Source organism: Rhopalosiphum maidis, chromosome 3 (genome assembly GCF_003676215.2).
Source record: "Rhopalosiphum maidis isolate BTI-1 chromosome 3, ASM367621v3, whole genome shotgun sequence".
Taxonomy (NCBI): domain Eukaryota; kingdom Metazoa; phylum Arthropoda; class Insecta; order Hemiptera; family Aphididae; genus Rhopalosiphum; species Rhopalosiphum maidis.
This window is the reverse complement of record NC_040879.1, coordinates 62,037,148-62,053,336: the sequence shown is the minus strand read 5'-3', so window position 1 is coordinate 62,053,336 and position 16,189 is coordinate 62,037,148. Positions and strand designations below refer to the sequence as shown.

General features: G+C 28.0%; 1 protein-coding gene across 1 annotated transcript; it reads left to right on the top strand.

The window, feature by feature from the left end:
* The first annotated feature begins 4,218 nt into the window (after nucleotides 1-4,218).
* LOC113557677 lies at nucleotides 4,219-5,563 on the top strand. The gene is made up of 3 exons (XM_026963238.1): nucleotides 4,219-4,390; nucleotides 4,778-5,086; nucleotides 5,211-5,563. The coding sequence occupies exons 1-3, from the start codon at nucleotides 4,219-4,221 to the stop codon at nucleotides 5,561-5,563; spliced, it is 834 nt and encodes a 277-aa protein (XP_026819039.1).
* The last annotated feature ends 10,626 nt before the right edge of the window (nucleotides 5,564-16,189 follow it).

Sequence of the window (16,189 nt, the reverse complement as noted above, 5' to 3'; positions counted from 1 at the left end):
GTGCACTGGTAGTTTTGACTTTAAGATTGGACGAAGTAGGTGAAGGCGGCTGTTGAGTGTTTTTCTTTTTTGTTTAAGGTGTGGGCCCCAGGTTAATATTTTATCAATGATAATTCCAAGATATTTGACATTTGAAGATGATGGTATTTGAGTACCTTGAAAGTGAACAGGTGGGGGTTCTGTTCTTTTTAGAGTAAATGGTACATAAACAGATTTGTCAGGATTTATTTTTATTCTCCACTTAGTTGCCCAGTTGTCAATGGAATCAAGGTGTGTTTGTAAACAGTTGGATGTTTCGTCGGGGTCATTATTAGCACAAAGTATTGCGGTGTCGTCTGCGTAAGTGGCCAAGGTGGTGTTTGTTGTAACTGGTATGTCTGCTGTATAAATATTGAATAGGTCAGGAGAGAGGTCGCTGCCTTGGGGGACACCGGCTTTAATGGAAAAGTGTGGAGAGTATGAGCTACCATATCGGATTTTGTATGAGCGGTTTTCGAGATATGAGCGAATAATTAGATAATATGGCGCAGGTAGAAAAAGTTTGAGTTTGTATAGTAGGCCATCGTGCCAGACACGGTCGAAAGCCTGCGCAACATCCAGGAAAACACCAGGACAGAATTGCTTCATTTCGAAGGATGATGATATTTTGTCTGTCAACCTATGAATTTGGTGGACAGTGGAATGTTTTGCTCTAAAGCCGAATTGGGAGTTTGGGATAATTTTATGAGTTTGCATAATAGGTCTGATTCTTTTGAGTATTATTTTTTCGAATAGTTTTGCTAGAGTTGGAAGCAAGCTTATCGGCCTGTAGGAGGTGGCTAGAGTCTTTGGTTTATTTGGTTTTGGTATACGTATTACAGTTGACAACTTCCATATTAGCGGAAAATATGATAGTCTTAGCATGGCGTTAAAGATAAAAGTAATTAGTAGAATGGGTTTGCGAGGAAGATTTTTCAGAACTTTATTAGTAATTAGGTCGTGGCCAGGTGATTTCCCATCTTTTAATTTTTTAATTAAAAATACTATTTCGCTAGGTGAGGTATGTTTAGCAGGTAATGACATAGGAAGAGGGCTGTTGATAAATTGTTCGATGGTTTCAGAATGGTCAGAGTTCGGTACTATATCGGCGTGAGGTGTGAAAATTTTCGATAAGTGTTTAATGAATAGATTGGCTTTTTCGATATCGGAGGTGGCCAGGGAGCCGTCTGAGTCTGTTATGGGAGGGAGTTGTTCCTTTATTCTAAGTAAATTTTTAGTTGTTTTCCAAAGGGAACCGTCTGTTTGGTTTAGTGATTGGTATTTATTTTCAAAATATTCGGATTTATGTTTTATAGTTTTTTTATAGTGTTCGCTAAGTGGTTAAACAGTTTTTTATCAGATGGGTAGTGATATTTTTGCCATCTAGAGCGCACCCGCCGTTTTTCAGAAATCAGATTTGTAATATTTGTAGGAAGAGGTTGATTGCTTGTATTTTGTTTACTTGATTGTGTTTTTGGGTGTGAGGATTTAAATATAGCAGATTGAATTGACGTTACAAGATTTTGAGCAGCGCTTTCTATATCATCCTTATTTTTAAGGGATATATTAAGGTAGGTTGTGTTTTGCATAATTTCGGAAAATTCGTCCCATTTGATCGGGCCTTGAGATAATGATGGATGTGGAGGAGTTGGTTCAATTGATGCAATCGTAGTTAAAAGGATTGGAGTGTGATCCGAGCTTAGGTCATTTAGATTGTTAATAGAATGTTTTATGTATCTATGTAGTGACGATAAAAAGAAGTCGAGTATATCAGGGTGTCAGTTATGGTGTTGGGGCCAGTAAGTAGGGCCCTTTGGGCTTATGAATATGTAAGGTGTATTTTTGGTTATTTTTTGGAGCATTTTGCCTCTTTGGTTTTCTGAAATGCAACCCCATTGCGAGTGTTTAGCGTTAAAATCGCCACCCGCTAAGAATTGTTGACCAAGGGATTTTAAAAATTGATTTAGTTGTCTTGAGGATATCGCCGGGTGAGGAGGAAGGTAAACTGAAGAGATTTTGGTAGGAACGTGGTTTAATGTTATCTGAATAGTTGTCGATTGGATGGTGGGAAGCTGAACGCTTGGAAGTAGTTGATGTTGAATTTTAGAAGATATTATAATAACAGTCCCAGCGTGGGCTGTTTTATCAGGGTGATCGGTTCTGTAAATTTTAAAACCCGGGAAGAAGAGTTTGGTGTTTGGTTTGCAGTGGGTTTCTGTTATGAGAGCTGTCTATTTGTTTTTCCAATAGTAAATGCAGTAATTCAGTTTCATGTTGTTTTAAGCCATTTGCATTCCATAGCAGTGATTTCAGAATATTTAAATTTGGTTTTTTAGTTGACATTGATTATAAGTTTATTTATTACAGTTGTAAGTAGCGATATGAGCGGATTTATTATTAATTTAAATTCAGAAATGAAAGATGAAAGTTGTGTAGCTAAGTTAGATTCGGATTGATTTTCCGTATCATTTGAGAGAGTATGTTTAGGTGTGTTAGGATGGTGAGACTGTGAGGACAGCTTTGGAAAAGATGAGGTGTCATTTATGTTGGGAGGGTTAAGGTTGGTTTTGACACCGGAGTCCTCCCCCTTTTTTACAATAGAATTATATTTAACATCATTTCTTAAATTATATTTTTTATTTTGAGTATTTTTACCGTATTGGAAATTTTGGAGGTTTTTGTGGACTTGGCAGCCTCGGTAGTTGGCTGTGTGATTACCTCCACAGAGGGCGCAGGCTGGTGGTTCGTCTTTGGGTTTTGTGCAGGTGGAAGTAGAATGGTTGGCAGCACATTTGACGCATCTTGGATGATGGGCACAGTATGATTTGGAGTGACCGTAAGCCTGGCAGTTTGTACATTGTATAATGATAAGTCTTTTGTATGGCTCTTCAATTTTTATTTTTGTATTTAATAAAAAGGTGATATTGAAAATTTCTTTGTTTATTTCCGCAGGTTCCAAGTCAATAAAGAAAATTGGCAGTTTATTTTTAGTGGTTTTATTTAAGACGTTGGATACATTACGGACTGTGAAAAGACCAATTTCATTTATTGCTATGCCTATTTCCGCTAATGGAGTTGATGGGTGGATGTTTCGAATCACTACTCGGAAAGGTTTTTCATCTTGAGCTTGATATGTGTGATATTCGGCCTTACTTTCTTTTAGAAAGTGGATGGTTGCTCTGTATGAGTCGGCGTTGTTGGTTTGAATTTTTAAGTTGTTCACGTTTGATTTAACAAAGAAACTGTCAGCACCGATTAATTCTGTTAATCGTGAACGAAGTGCAGGAAAATCCAAAAGTCCACTTATAAAGATGGGTGGAGGAGGTTTGACTTTTTGTTCGGCGTCGGTGTCCGAGTCGATGTCAATGAGAATTTCATCGGAATTTTCAGTTTCAACATTTTCATTGGCAAGTACGGCATATTTATTTGAAGATGCGAAAATAGGTTTATTTTTTTGAATGTTTCCGTTTTATCATTTGAGTTAGTAGAGAGATTTCGTTTAGATTTGTGCTGGACTGTTGTAAAATCGGTGTCAACATTTGATGAGTTTGAGTAAAAAACATTATTTGAATCGCTCTGTATACGATTTCTTTGTGAAGCGTTTAAATTGGTACCATTATTTATTTTTGAATTAGTAGTTGAATTGACTGTTGAATTGACCCCGTTCTTAATTGGTTTTTGTGAGTTGTGCATTGTACATTAGTACGTTATCGGAACGCGATAAGGGAAAAAACGCGATAGGCCGGCCGCGGCCGCTAGCAGCGGATACGTGGACTTTCGTGGTATTTTAAAGCCAATTATATTTACCAGTTTTTTGAAAAATCCGATTTTGTGTTGTTTTGAGTTCCTTTTTGGAGGTTTGAGTGTGTTCAGTTTTGTTTTCCGCATCCGTAGATATCGGAAACGCCACGTTTGGTTGTTGTTATGAGTAGAAAATAAATAATAAAGTGTACGAGAAATATATATGCATGTGCATCGAACGGCATACCATGCGAGACTGAATTAATATTATAAAATAGAAATGAATATTTAATATCTAATTGTTTCATTCTTTGGTGTTACCTTGGTCTATACCTGACTGGTTATCTTCGTGGATTTTAATCGGGAAGTGACATTCACAAAGTTCTAACATTAGTCCTTGCCATATGGCTTCAGTTATTGCACTAGCCATTGAGATTAATTCGGCTTCTGTTGATGACAATGAGACATATAAGTTGTTTGAGTTTAGATAAATTAGACGCAGAATCAGTTACTACTAAAATTTTATCATTTATGGAAGACAGTGGCCTTAATTTAAGTATTTATGGACAAGGTTATGATGATGGTTGTGCTACAATGGCTGGCAAAGTAGGCGGCGTTGCTAAATTAATTCGTAACCGATATAATAAAGCTTTATATTTCCATTGTGCTAGTCACCGATTAAATTTAGTAATTAACGACCTAAACAAAATTATGGTTATTCATAATACTATTGGCACAATAAAAGAAATTATAAAATTTTATCGCGAAAGTACACTTCGAAGAAATCTTATACCCAATATACCACTTTTTTGCGAAACACGCTGGTCTTCAAAGTATAAGAGTATTAGTCTGTTTTCTGAAAAATTTATTGCCATAATTCAAAGCCTTCAATCTTTGTCTATTAATGGTATTATAAATTCGAATACAAGACAACGTGCACTTAATCTATACTCCTCAATCTCGAATTTTACATTTATAATTAGTATGAAAAAAATTGCTAAATACAGCGCTATCTTAGAACCGGTTACAAATATTTTACAAGGTGTATCAATGGAGCTTTATAAAGTTCGGGAACATGTGGAGGAATTGTTAAAAATGTTAGAAGACAATAGAACAAATGCAAATGAAATCTTTGATTTATTATTTACTGACGCCAAATCTATAGAAGATGACTTTGAATTCACTATAACTTGTCCCAGAATAACTGGAAAACAATCACACAAAAACAATTATTCTTATGAATCTCCCAAAGACTATTATCGAGTGTCAATTTTTCTACCTTATCTAGATTCAATAATTCAGTGTATTAAAGAAAGATTTGAAAAAAGTAATAGTGTTGCTTTTTTTATTACAACATCTTCATCCAGCATTATTTATAAAAATGAAAAAACAAGAGTACACTGAAAGCATAGCAAATATTTATAAATTTTATAAAATTGAAAATCTGTAAGCTGAAAGTGAAGGTTGGTATAGTTTATGGCAAAAAAAAGACTGTCGAAGTATGGACATAATAGATTTACTAGAACATAGCAATATATTTTTCCCTAGCATTACAATTGCATTAGAAATTTTTCTATCTTTGCCAGCTACAAGTTGTACAGCTGAAAGGTCATTTAGCACTTTACGAAGAGTTAAAACTTGGCTTCGGTCTACGACGGGTGAAGAACGATTAAATGGTCTATGTATGTTAAGTGTCCATCGTGAAAGAATTAATATAAGAAAAGAAAAATTCATTGAACAATTGATAACAAGGTTTGCAATAGAACAACCACGAAGACTTCAGTTTTTATTTAATATAGAATAAATTTTGTTTTACATTTTATATTTTACAAGGAATAAACTTGTTTAGTGTATTTTTTAGTGTGATTTCATTATGCCCCTCCCTGATGAATTTCCTGCGGGCGCCGATACTATCGGCGCCACTTTTAATCGGGCTTTGCAAAATTAAAATTATGTCTCCCGTCCATTAATCCTAAACAAAGAAAAATTCCATTGCGTATCAAATTATTAATCCACTACATCAGTCCATTATTTGGGATAGGAAGGCATCTGTATAAAAAAAATATACATTCAAATACTTAAAATACTTTTATGGCTAACGTAATCAATAAATTTTATATTATATATTTTTTTTGCAAATATTTACATGTAGTTATTTACACTAATTCAAGCAGTTTAACAGAACTAAAACATATAGACAATTTAAAAAAAAAAATAGTATAAAGCAAAAATGTATTAAATTTTTAATTATTTTTAATAAGGTCCGGGATGAGTCGGTGGGTCCACGATGTTTTCCCGGATCGCATTCACCTGCTGTTCTAGTCTCTGATGGTGACCTTCCTCTCTATATTTTTCATGAAGCACTTTGTAGGGGGTGGTTCGTCAGGCCAGGGTGGCAGCGCGGTTCTGGCTTACAGTCCGACTCTCTCCGCCGCGATGAGGAAGTCGAAACACATCTGTAGTAGTATAAAATAAACTAAAACTAAAGTACCTAATATATTTATATGGTATACAAATATTAAAAATTATAATTTATTAATATTATTTAGGTATACCTATTCCTATAGTCTATAGGTAACTTATAATATGCTAATATGGTACCAATCATCAATATAATGTATTGTATATATTAATTCTATTTATGCTAATATTATCTTAGTGTTATTAATTATAAATAATAAGGTTTCATCTCTTACAAAAAAAGTAGTTCTTTCTATTTGTCTAAATTAAATATTTAAATTAATAATATATAATTTAAATCTTAACTTGGACTGCGTACTAATATACTTGTGTGAACGCACCTTAATGATCATGCAGGACTTCGCTTAACTTGGGAACGGTTCGGTCCTAATGTAACAGTATAATGACTGTAATGTATTGGTTTGCTTGTTTGCTCCCCGAATACTTCAATGGTATCATCGTCTTCTATTTCAAGAAAAGAAGGAGTATCAGCGTCAACAATTATTCTTCCGTCAAAAAGGAATCTTACTTTTGCCCTATTTAAATGCTGAAATAATATAATTTTGAATGAATTAAAAAAAGCTTACATTAAAAATGCTAAACTAGTACATAGATTTAGTTAATACTAGCAGTATAGATGATTAGAATGTCTATAATAACACATATAAATAAATAGTTTTTAAAACAATGATTTATCATTAACTAACATCATACACAGCGTTAACTGTATTTGTACACCATACCTATGTTTGACAAACATTTCACCAGCCCCCGTTTTTTTAAATTTATTTTTTATCAAACATTAGTGCGCATAAGTATGAATTTGTGCCATACCAATTTAACCGTAAATTAGAGAAATTTCAAAAATGAAAAACCGGATTTTCCGGGTATAACGAGTTTCGCACAAATTCACACAAATGGTGCACTTATGTTTGACCGAAAAAAATTTAAAAAAGGGGGGCTGGTGAAATGTTTGTCTATGTTTGTTGTCTTTATCTCATAAATGTGTCACTTAGCAAATTTACATTGAGCAAATCAAATAAAAATGATTAAAATTTGCATTTATTTTTAATTAAAAAAAAAAAAACTTCAATTAAACTTCATTAATGTATCATTTAACACTAATATTAAAACTAAACCTTATTCAACATAATATTGAACCGTTTTTGTGAATTAAGACTGTATAGTCTAATACCCCCAAAAATATATCAAATCTATCATTGATTAATAATTATTTGGCGGTAGTCATTGATTATTGTTGTCGGTGCAATCAGCGTATACTTGGACAATAATATAAATTTTATTGGAACTATCAAGTAGTGGGAATGTGTCGATAAGTAAACTAAAACTGAATGTCAATTGCTAAATGTAAAATTGTCAAACATTTGATAGATTTTAAAATATTATATCATTGTAAACAATAAATATAAGTGTGGCATCAAAACTTTTCTTACACAGACAACTCAAATCAATAAAGGATTATTCTGAACATAGCCAGTAACTTAAAACATTTCTAACTATACTACAGTTGTAGAGGTTGTACAACAATTTGAATTCTAGAAAAGTAACTTAGGTTTTTTGAAGAGCATGCTTCACATGCGTGTTTTGTCTCCGTTTTACAAACATATTACATATAAAAAACTGTTTATAGCAGGGAAGAACCACTCAAACTGTAGACTGCCCAAATTAAGCAACCACATTTTCATATTAGAAAGAAAATTGTTCAATATCGTTTTTATTTTTTTTGATATCAGAACAACTACAGAAAAATTATTCTTATTTTAAAACACAAAAATAATAAATTTTGAAACAATAATATTCTTTTGTATTTCCCACACAGCTATTTAGTAATAATAATGATATAAAATATTTTTTATTTAAAAAGTTAGAACATTTGAAAATAATTGTTATAATGTTAATATAACTTTGATTTTTAAAATTATTTACGAATCAACTTAAATAACAAATTAATATAACTATAACATTATACAAATATATTTTTAAAATATTAGATATTTAATAATAATTATATTATGGCGCATTAATAGTAATTTGAATAAAAGAAAAGTAAATGTAGCCATGACGACCGCATGTTTTCTTCGACTTACAAATGTGTACCACACCAAAATATATGTTCAGCAGTTCCAAGTTTGTGTGTTGAGCTTAAATATTAGAGTGAAATGTCCTGCCAAACTAAACTATTAAAGCTATGAAACTAAAAACATTTGTGTTCTCTTGTTGAACTTTAATGGTACCTTATTGTTAAGCAAGTTATAATTATGTTCAATATTATTATTAAAAAATGCTCTTAAAAATTAAAATATCGTAAAAACTGACAAAGAAAAAGAATATAATAATATATTTTATGATCTTTACTTTGAGTTTGAAAGTAGATCAATTCACATTTCATACAAACACATTCAAGTTAATAACACAAAATTGGAACTGCTGTACATACTACATACTACATATTTGGAACATGATCTTTTTGAAGATAAAACAAAAATAAAAATAAATAGTAAAAAGCAAACTTGATATCAAATATAATATAATATATATATATATTATAGAAGGTATGTGCAGACTATTTATAACAATCAATAATTAATCTAATGATTTTGAATTATTGTTTTAGTTAATAGTTCATTTTCACTTTCTCTTAAAAAATATAAATTAAATGAAAGACATTTTTTAACATCCTCTAAAGTAATTAGTTAGTGTCAATTTTAATATTAATAGTAAAATACTATCAATATAATATAAATTCACTTGTTTTAATTTAACTTATGGAAAATAAAAATTTAAATTCTTGCTATTATAATGATGAAGATTTTTTAAATAATATGAACTCATTTGATGATAACGACAAAATTCCAGTTTTTACTATAAAATGTAAGTACGTACATATATTTATGTATTATATATATTAATTAATATATATATATGATACATAAATATAATATTAATATTAATATGTGTTTTTGTTCAGCTATAAGGCCAGATATTTGTGAAATTAACTTTCCAATTGGAATAATAAGAGAAGAATTAATGTCCGATTCAAAAATAATGAATAACAAAAAAAACTGAGTTAAATTAGCAATCTATGCCTGACGGCACACTAAATTGTAAAAAAACATGGATATGTCTTCTAGTAAAAATACTAATTTATAGTTTTTTTCCGATTGTCAAGGTAATAAAATGTGATCTATTTTTCATTGTACATGTAATTAATAATAATTATTAATTTAATTGTCTTATTTTATAATGTGCAAAAAATGGTTATCTTAATACCTGGCGATCTCAATATAAAAAATTACATTTGATTTTAGATTTTTAAAACACATATTATCTGCATTGACTCGCATCAAATTTTATATTAACAGTTTGGCGTATTTTGAAAATAAATTATTATTATAATAATATCACAGTAATACTTTGATAGAAAATTAAATATTGTTATAATATTTGTTGTTGTTAATACAGTAAAATGTATTCTGTTGCCAAAAAATGATATGGTAATATTTTGATAATATTGCTTAAATCAAAATTAATTTCCAATAAATCTTGAAATAATGTTAATATTTCAAAACACGATTTATGGTTATGTTGTTTCAGTATAATATATGAGGTGGGTTAGTGTTACCAAAGAATTCAAAATAATCTTTCACAATCATTGTTTTTTTTTTTATAGTATGAAAATTTGGTTTGCTAACTTTGATTACAGCAGCTAAAGTGTGTATTTAAATTTGTAATAATATTACTTTTTTTTCTACAATTATAAGTAATCTAAACTGTCTCATAAAAGTATTGTTTTATCTCGGTTATGATGAAAATAGTTGGGTTTAAAATTCTAGAATCTAGAATTTATTCTTTTTTAAATAATAAAACATGAATGTATGATATTAAAAAAAAAAAAAACATGACACTTAGATGAATTTAATTGTTATACAGCAAATCAATTTGGTTATTTTTTTAAAATGAATGAAAAAATATTCTATATAATAAGACTAATTAATGGAATGTAACCTAAAATATACAAGTACAGTAAAACTTCCGTTAACGGTCACCTCTATGTAATGGTTAGATTTTTTGGTCCCATCAAGTGTTATACCATGTATTGTCACCTCTAAATAGTGGTCATTATTTATGGTCCATTCAGTGATCATTAATTGGAAGTTTCACTGTATAATAAAAAAACCATATTTATTTACCTCCACATCGTAAGACAAAGACACAAAGTAGTGGTCAGTTAAATATCTAAATTATACGAGTCATATAAAAAGATTATGAATTATTTAATATACATAATATTGAGTAAAATTATTATTTGGGGTGATTTATCTAAAATCTTATTATGTAATAAATTAATTTTATAACACAAAGATATATTTTTTTACATATTATACAATAGTATATGATAGGGTCACTTGTGAAGAAAATTACAAAGTAGAATAAAATGCAGGTATTATTTATCACATGGTTATCATTTTTCTTATTAATGTGATAGTTAATAAATGCTAGTGTTCATTTTCGTCATTAATTTAAAATTATGTGGAAGTATCAAACATTAAATTGGTAAAGATTCACCTAACTTATGTTTGCATACTCATACACAAATAAAGTTTATAATTGCCTTAATTTTCCACAACTTGTCAATAATTTTACTCTTTTAGTTAGCTTAATTGTTTTATATAACTGATATGACTACTAAAATTCAAGTTAGCAACAACAGTAGCTATACAACAATGGTTAGGTTGTATTAAAATCAATGGCTAAATGAATATATATTTGTTTGAATATATTCTAAAAAAATATAAGCTTATAAATTACTTCTTAATGCTTTATACTTACTTTCATTTCACAATATCTTATCATGAGGTTTTTTAAAGGTTTATGTCTCTTAGTATTGAATTTGACAAAAGAATTGTCAAGTCCATGAACCCATATTTTTACATATTCATGGGCATCCTAAAATACAAGATGTTTTTTATTAATATTGATATTTAAAAACTTAATAATTAGTAATAAATTAATGTTCTAATTTTACAAAATTTGGTAAAATATTAATACAATAACAAGCTTTTGTTATTGTATCAAAACACTTTTTACACACAATCCAAAATTGATTTTTATTAACCACACAAATAATAACTTATAAAATCTGAAGCAAGTTAAAAGACATTAGACTTATCATACTAAATATAATCAATGTTAATGATGATAATTTTAAACAGTAATTGAGGTAAGTCAATGATGATGGTAAATTTTAAGATCAAGGTAATAATATACTTATGATACATTACCCTCTGGGACTATCAACACAACGATCTTCAACAGGACAGAACTGCATGGTTGATGAGTTCACACTATGCAGAACTGATGAATTTTAGAAATATTTGATGGTTTAACAAGACGTATGTAAAACAAACGAGCGGGTGCGGGAATGAAATAAGACGTTAACAAACCGGATTGAGAACCAACATTTAAAATACCAAACAGATGTTAAGACAGAAAATTCGTGTGTACGACGCTGACTCATCGACAAGTGCGTAAAGAACGCGAACGGCCGTCAGATTTTCCATCACCGGACGCCGAACAGAACTCATGCTTTTATACTGCGCGGGCTACGCAAAATTGTAAATACTTACTTCTTCGGCAATAACCATTTTTGAAGTTGTGTATTAATTTAAATCAGTTTACAGACGAACGTTGTTAATACAGAAGAAAACGCGGTGGTAGTGAAATGTAATGTCACCAACACGCTAGCCGTTACAGGTAAACAATAAACAAAAGTTATCACAAAACTGATAGAGTGATTAGCACACCGGTTGGCGCGCCAGTGGTTGTCGTTGACCGTGTAGAGGTTGAGATGCAGAATATGTCATTTGATTGGTCATCTCAGCCGCCCGAAAACTGTACACCTTATCAAAGCACTAGGCTAACCACAACTGTCCCATTTTACGATTATTGATAAAATTGAGTAGATACCATTTCATTTATTATTATTCTCTATTATAAAAGAGGGATTAAATTGATTTTCATGCCAATTAATAATAAAAAGTTATATTATAATTTCTTATTAAAATAAAATATTATAAAATATTGATAAAAATATAATTTTGTTAATTGCTTTAATCTCAATAAATTCAATTTATTATATTAACTATCTTAAATCTATATTTTTTTTTTATTAAAATAACTTATTTTATATTATTTAATTTTAATTTATTTAACAAATGATATCTTAATTTTAAAAATTATAACTAAAAATTTTTTATTTTATTTTTTAATTACTTATTTATTTATTAAGGTTTCAAGTTAAATTAAACTTAAATCTTCAAAATTAAAAATATTTGTTTTCAACCTTAATTAAATAATTAATACCATTAAATTTGCAATTTAATATGATATAATTTGAATATAGAGTTAATGGTAAAAATATTTTTAAATAAGTATAGATAGATTTACAATTTATAACCAATTATCAGCCATTTTATCTTTTAATTAATCATAAAGATATTGGTACTTTATATTTCTTATTTGGTATTTGATCAGGTATAATTGAATCTTCTCTAAGTAACTTATGTTAACTAAAATTAGTTAAATTTTTTTGTTTACAATTGAATACCAGGTGTGATTCTCGCTAACTCGTCTATTAATATTATTCTTCATGATAGTATCTAGTAGGTAGTTCATTTTCACTATGTTTATTTATAGGAATTTTATTTGCTATTATTGCTAGTTAAATTCAATGAATCTATTTTTACTGGATTTTCAATAAATATTTTTATTATTCTAATATTTTTTTTTTCCTTAACAAGTTAAAATTAATCCTAAACCCCCTCCTAGCTGCTCTAACATCCCTAATAAACAAAATCCTATTCCTCGTCATTCTCTCTACTTAAATAAATGAACACACACATTACATATCTTCTAATTATCCATACCATAAATAGTATATATTATGTAAAAATAAATTCTTGATTGTATTAAAAGAATTTGTAATAACATGTAATATGTTGACACATTTAAAATATAAATATATAATGAATGAAAAAAAAAAGATGATGTCATCGATCGGATCAATAATTTCTATGTTTAATTTACAATACTTAAATTAGAATTTTATTTTTTAAATACCTTTATTTTTAAATTAAATTCAAGTAACTATTGAATATTGTTATATTCATAATTTACCACCTTTAAAACATTCATATTTAGAATTACCTTTAATTATTGATTTCTAATATGGAAGAATTAATATACAATAAACTTAAATTCATTTCTAAAGAATGATCTTTTTTTAGAAATTATAAATTGATTAAAACTAAGACTCCAAAAAAGAAATTCACCACTAATAGAACAATTATTTTTATTTCATGATCATACAATTTTTATTATAATTTTAAATAACATTTAACAATTAATTATATGATACAAATACCTGAAAATCAAATAATTTAATTTATTTGAAACACAACTCCTCTCATTATTTTTATTTTTAATGCTATACCTTCACTTCATCTTCCTTGTTTAATATATTTGTTAAATTTGCATATATTAAAGAATAGAAATGTTTTAAGAAAAAAATTTTATCCTTTAAATAATTTTATAAAAAAATTAATAATCAAAAGTTATAATAAAATTAATTATTACAACTAATAATAATTAGTTAATAACTAAGATTTCTATGCATTTGCATGATATTTCTTTTATCATTTTTTCATAATAATTGAACATCTGTGAGTTCCATTTATATTTAAACTATAGTAATATAGTTTACTGATGTTATCTTAGTCATCAATATAAAACTATTTTTTTATAAATAATTAAGAATTGAATTTAAAATATATAATAATACATTAAACTCTATGTATGTATCAAATTCAAAGTGTTGATTTCACAAAATAATTATAATTTATACTTATTTATACTTATACAAAATCCAAATACCACACTGTCCTAAGTTTCTATTGTTTCTCTTAAGATTAGAACGGTCAGAACCCATGTGAAAAATATCTATACAGTACTCATTGCTGGGTCCACAGGAATAACAGCATTAAAACATAAATATTTGAATTTTTTTAAAACAATTAGTTCCGTCTGGTTGAAAAGTTTAATTTTTGCTCCCAGCATTTAAGTAAAAATATACAAAAAAAAACAAATGAATTAATCACAATTTAGATTTGCAAAATAAAATCTATGAAAATTAAGTGGTTAATATTGGAAAAACTACATATTATTGTGATGGTGAACCATATGAAATTAATTTGAAAAAAAAAAGATACAGTTTGAATCGGAGACATAAACCTGATCAAATTGTTGGAATAACAAAAATAGACGAAAAATTGACGTTTTTAATACAAAGGACAAATGCAAACGATGAAAAGTGGCCCAGCTTAGCGTTAGATTATTATCAAGCTCGGCAATTTTATACATCACCTAAGGGCCAAAAATGGACAACGGGATAAACTTAAGGTAAATATGGAGCCATATGGAGTATTTAAATTTTTATATAAAATTGTTTTGTATTAACTTATTTATTAATGTATATATAATTTAATCTTATTGCTTTGGTCAATCACTATGATGTTGTCCTATATTATACCGCTCTTTAATACAGTCAAGTACCAATCAAGATAATACTTTCATTTTTATGCATGATTAATAACTTTACTTTTAACACTGTTATGTAATCGCGATGCTAATGTAGCTATAACGATAGTGTGCTACAAATACTACGAGGCATTCAACACATTAAAACTAATAATAAGTTAAATTTATGCAACTAGGTATATAATACCAATTTTTACTCTTCAAACAAAGATTTAAAACTGTGAATGCTAGAAATTGTTAACAAAAAAAGTTTATGCATTTCAGAAGATTTCAAAAAATACAAATAATAATATTTATTTATGCATTAAAAACCTTAAAATATACATTTCATGTTCTCTTAGAATAATAAAAAATATGTTCTAATTCAAAATACTGTATACTGATTCTTTAATAAATTTAAAACCATTTTATTTTGGTTAAAATTTAAAATTTGGTCATAGACATCAATTTTAGACAACCTAAGTTTAATGTAAAGAAATTGGTTAATGATATTTTTTATTATCAAATATCATAAAGTTAAACAAATTTACCTTTCCCAGTTATGAACCATTTACATGTGAAAAACTGCACGACCAAGTAAATAAATAAATCCTTAAAAGAATTTTTATTTTAGAATTATATTAAAAAAATTAAATCTTGATATTTAAATTTTTTTGATTATTGGCGAGTAACTATCAAGATTTAAACAATAATAAATTACTTATGTATTTTATTTTTGATAAATAAATACGTGAATTATATCTTCTAATATGATGTAATTATAAAATGAACCATAACCTTTTTTTCCGTGCATTCTTTGCTAAATAAATCTTTACTTACTCTTGTCACTGCATATGCTTATAAAAAATAAAAATGTATGCAGCCAGACAAATATTGAATTAAAGTACTTAACATGTTTGCTTATTTTACTTACTTTAAATATTTCATAGAATTTTGTACACGATTATGAATATTTGTTTGTATATTATTATAATTAAATATTTTATTATTTTAGAAAATTAATAAAAGCTGCATATAGTTCATTTAATAATGTAAATAATTTGACAATTTTATAAAATTTATTGTAATTTTCATATTAATTAATAAACTAAAATAAATTTTAAAAGTTGTCTTAAAGAATTTTTATTTATTGTTTTAATACACTTAGTATTTTTACAATAAGAAAAATAGATCGACGATTGACCAAATATTCATATTAAAAAAAATACTACAAAAGATGAGGGAATTTAATAAAGAAGTGCACATGATATTTATTGATTTTAAAAAGGCCTATGACTGCATTCATCGTGAATCTTAAATGTCTATACTAGAGCAATATGGTCTCCCACTAAAATTAGTTAATCTCATAAAGCAA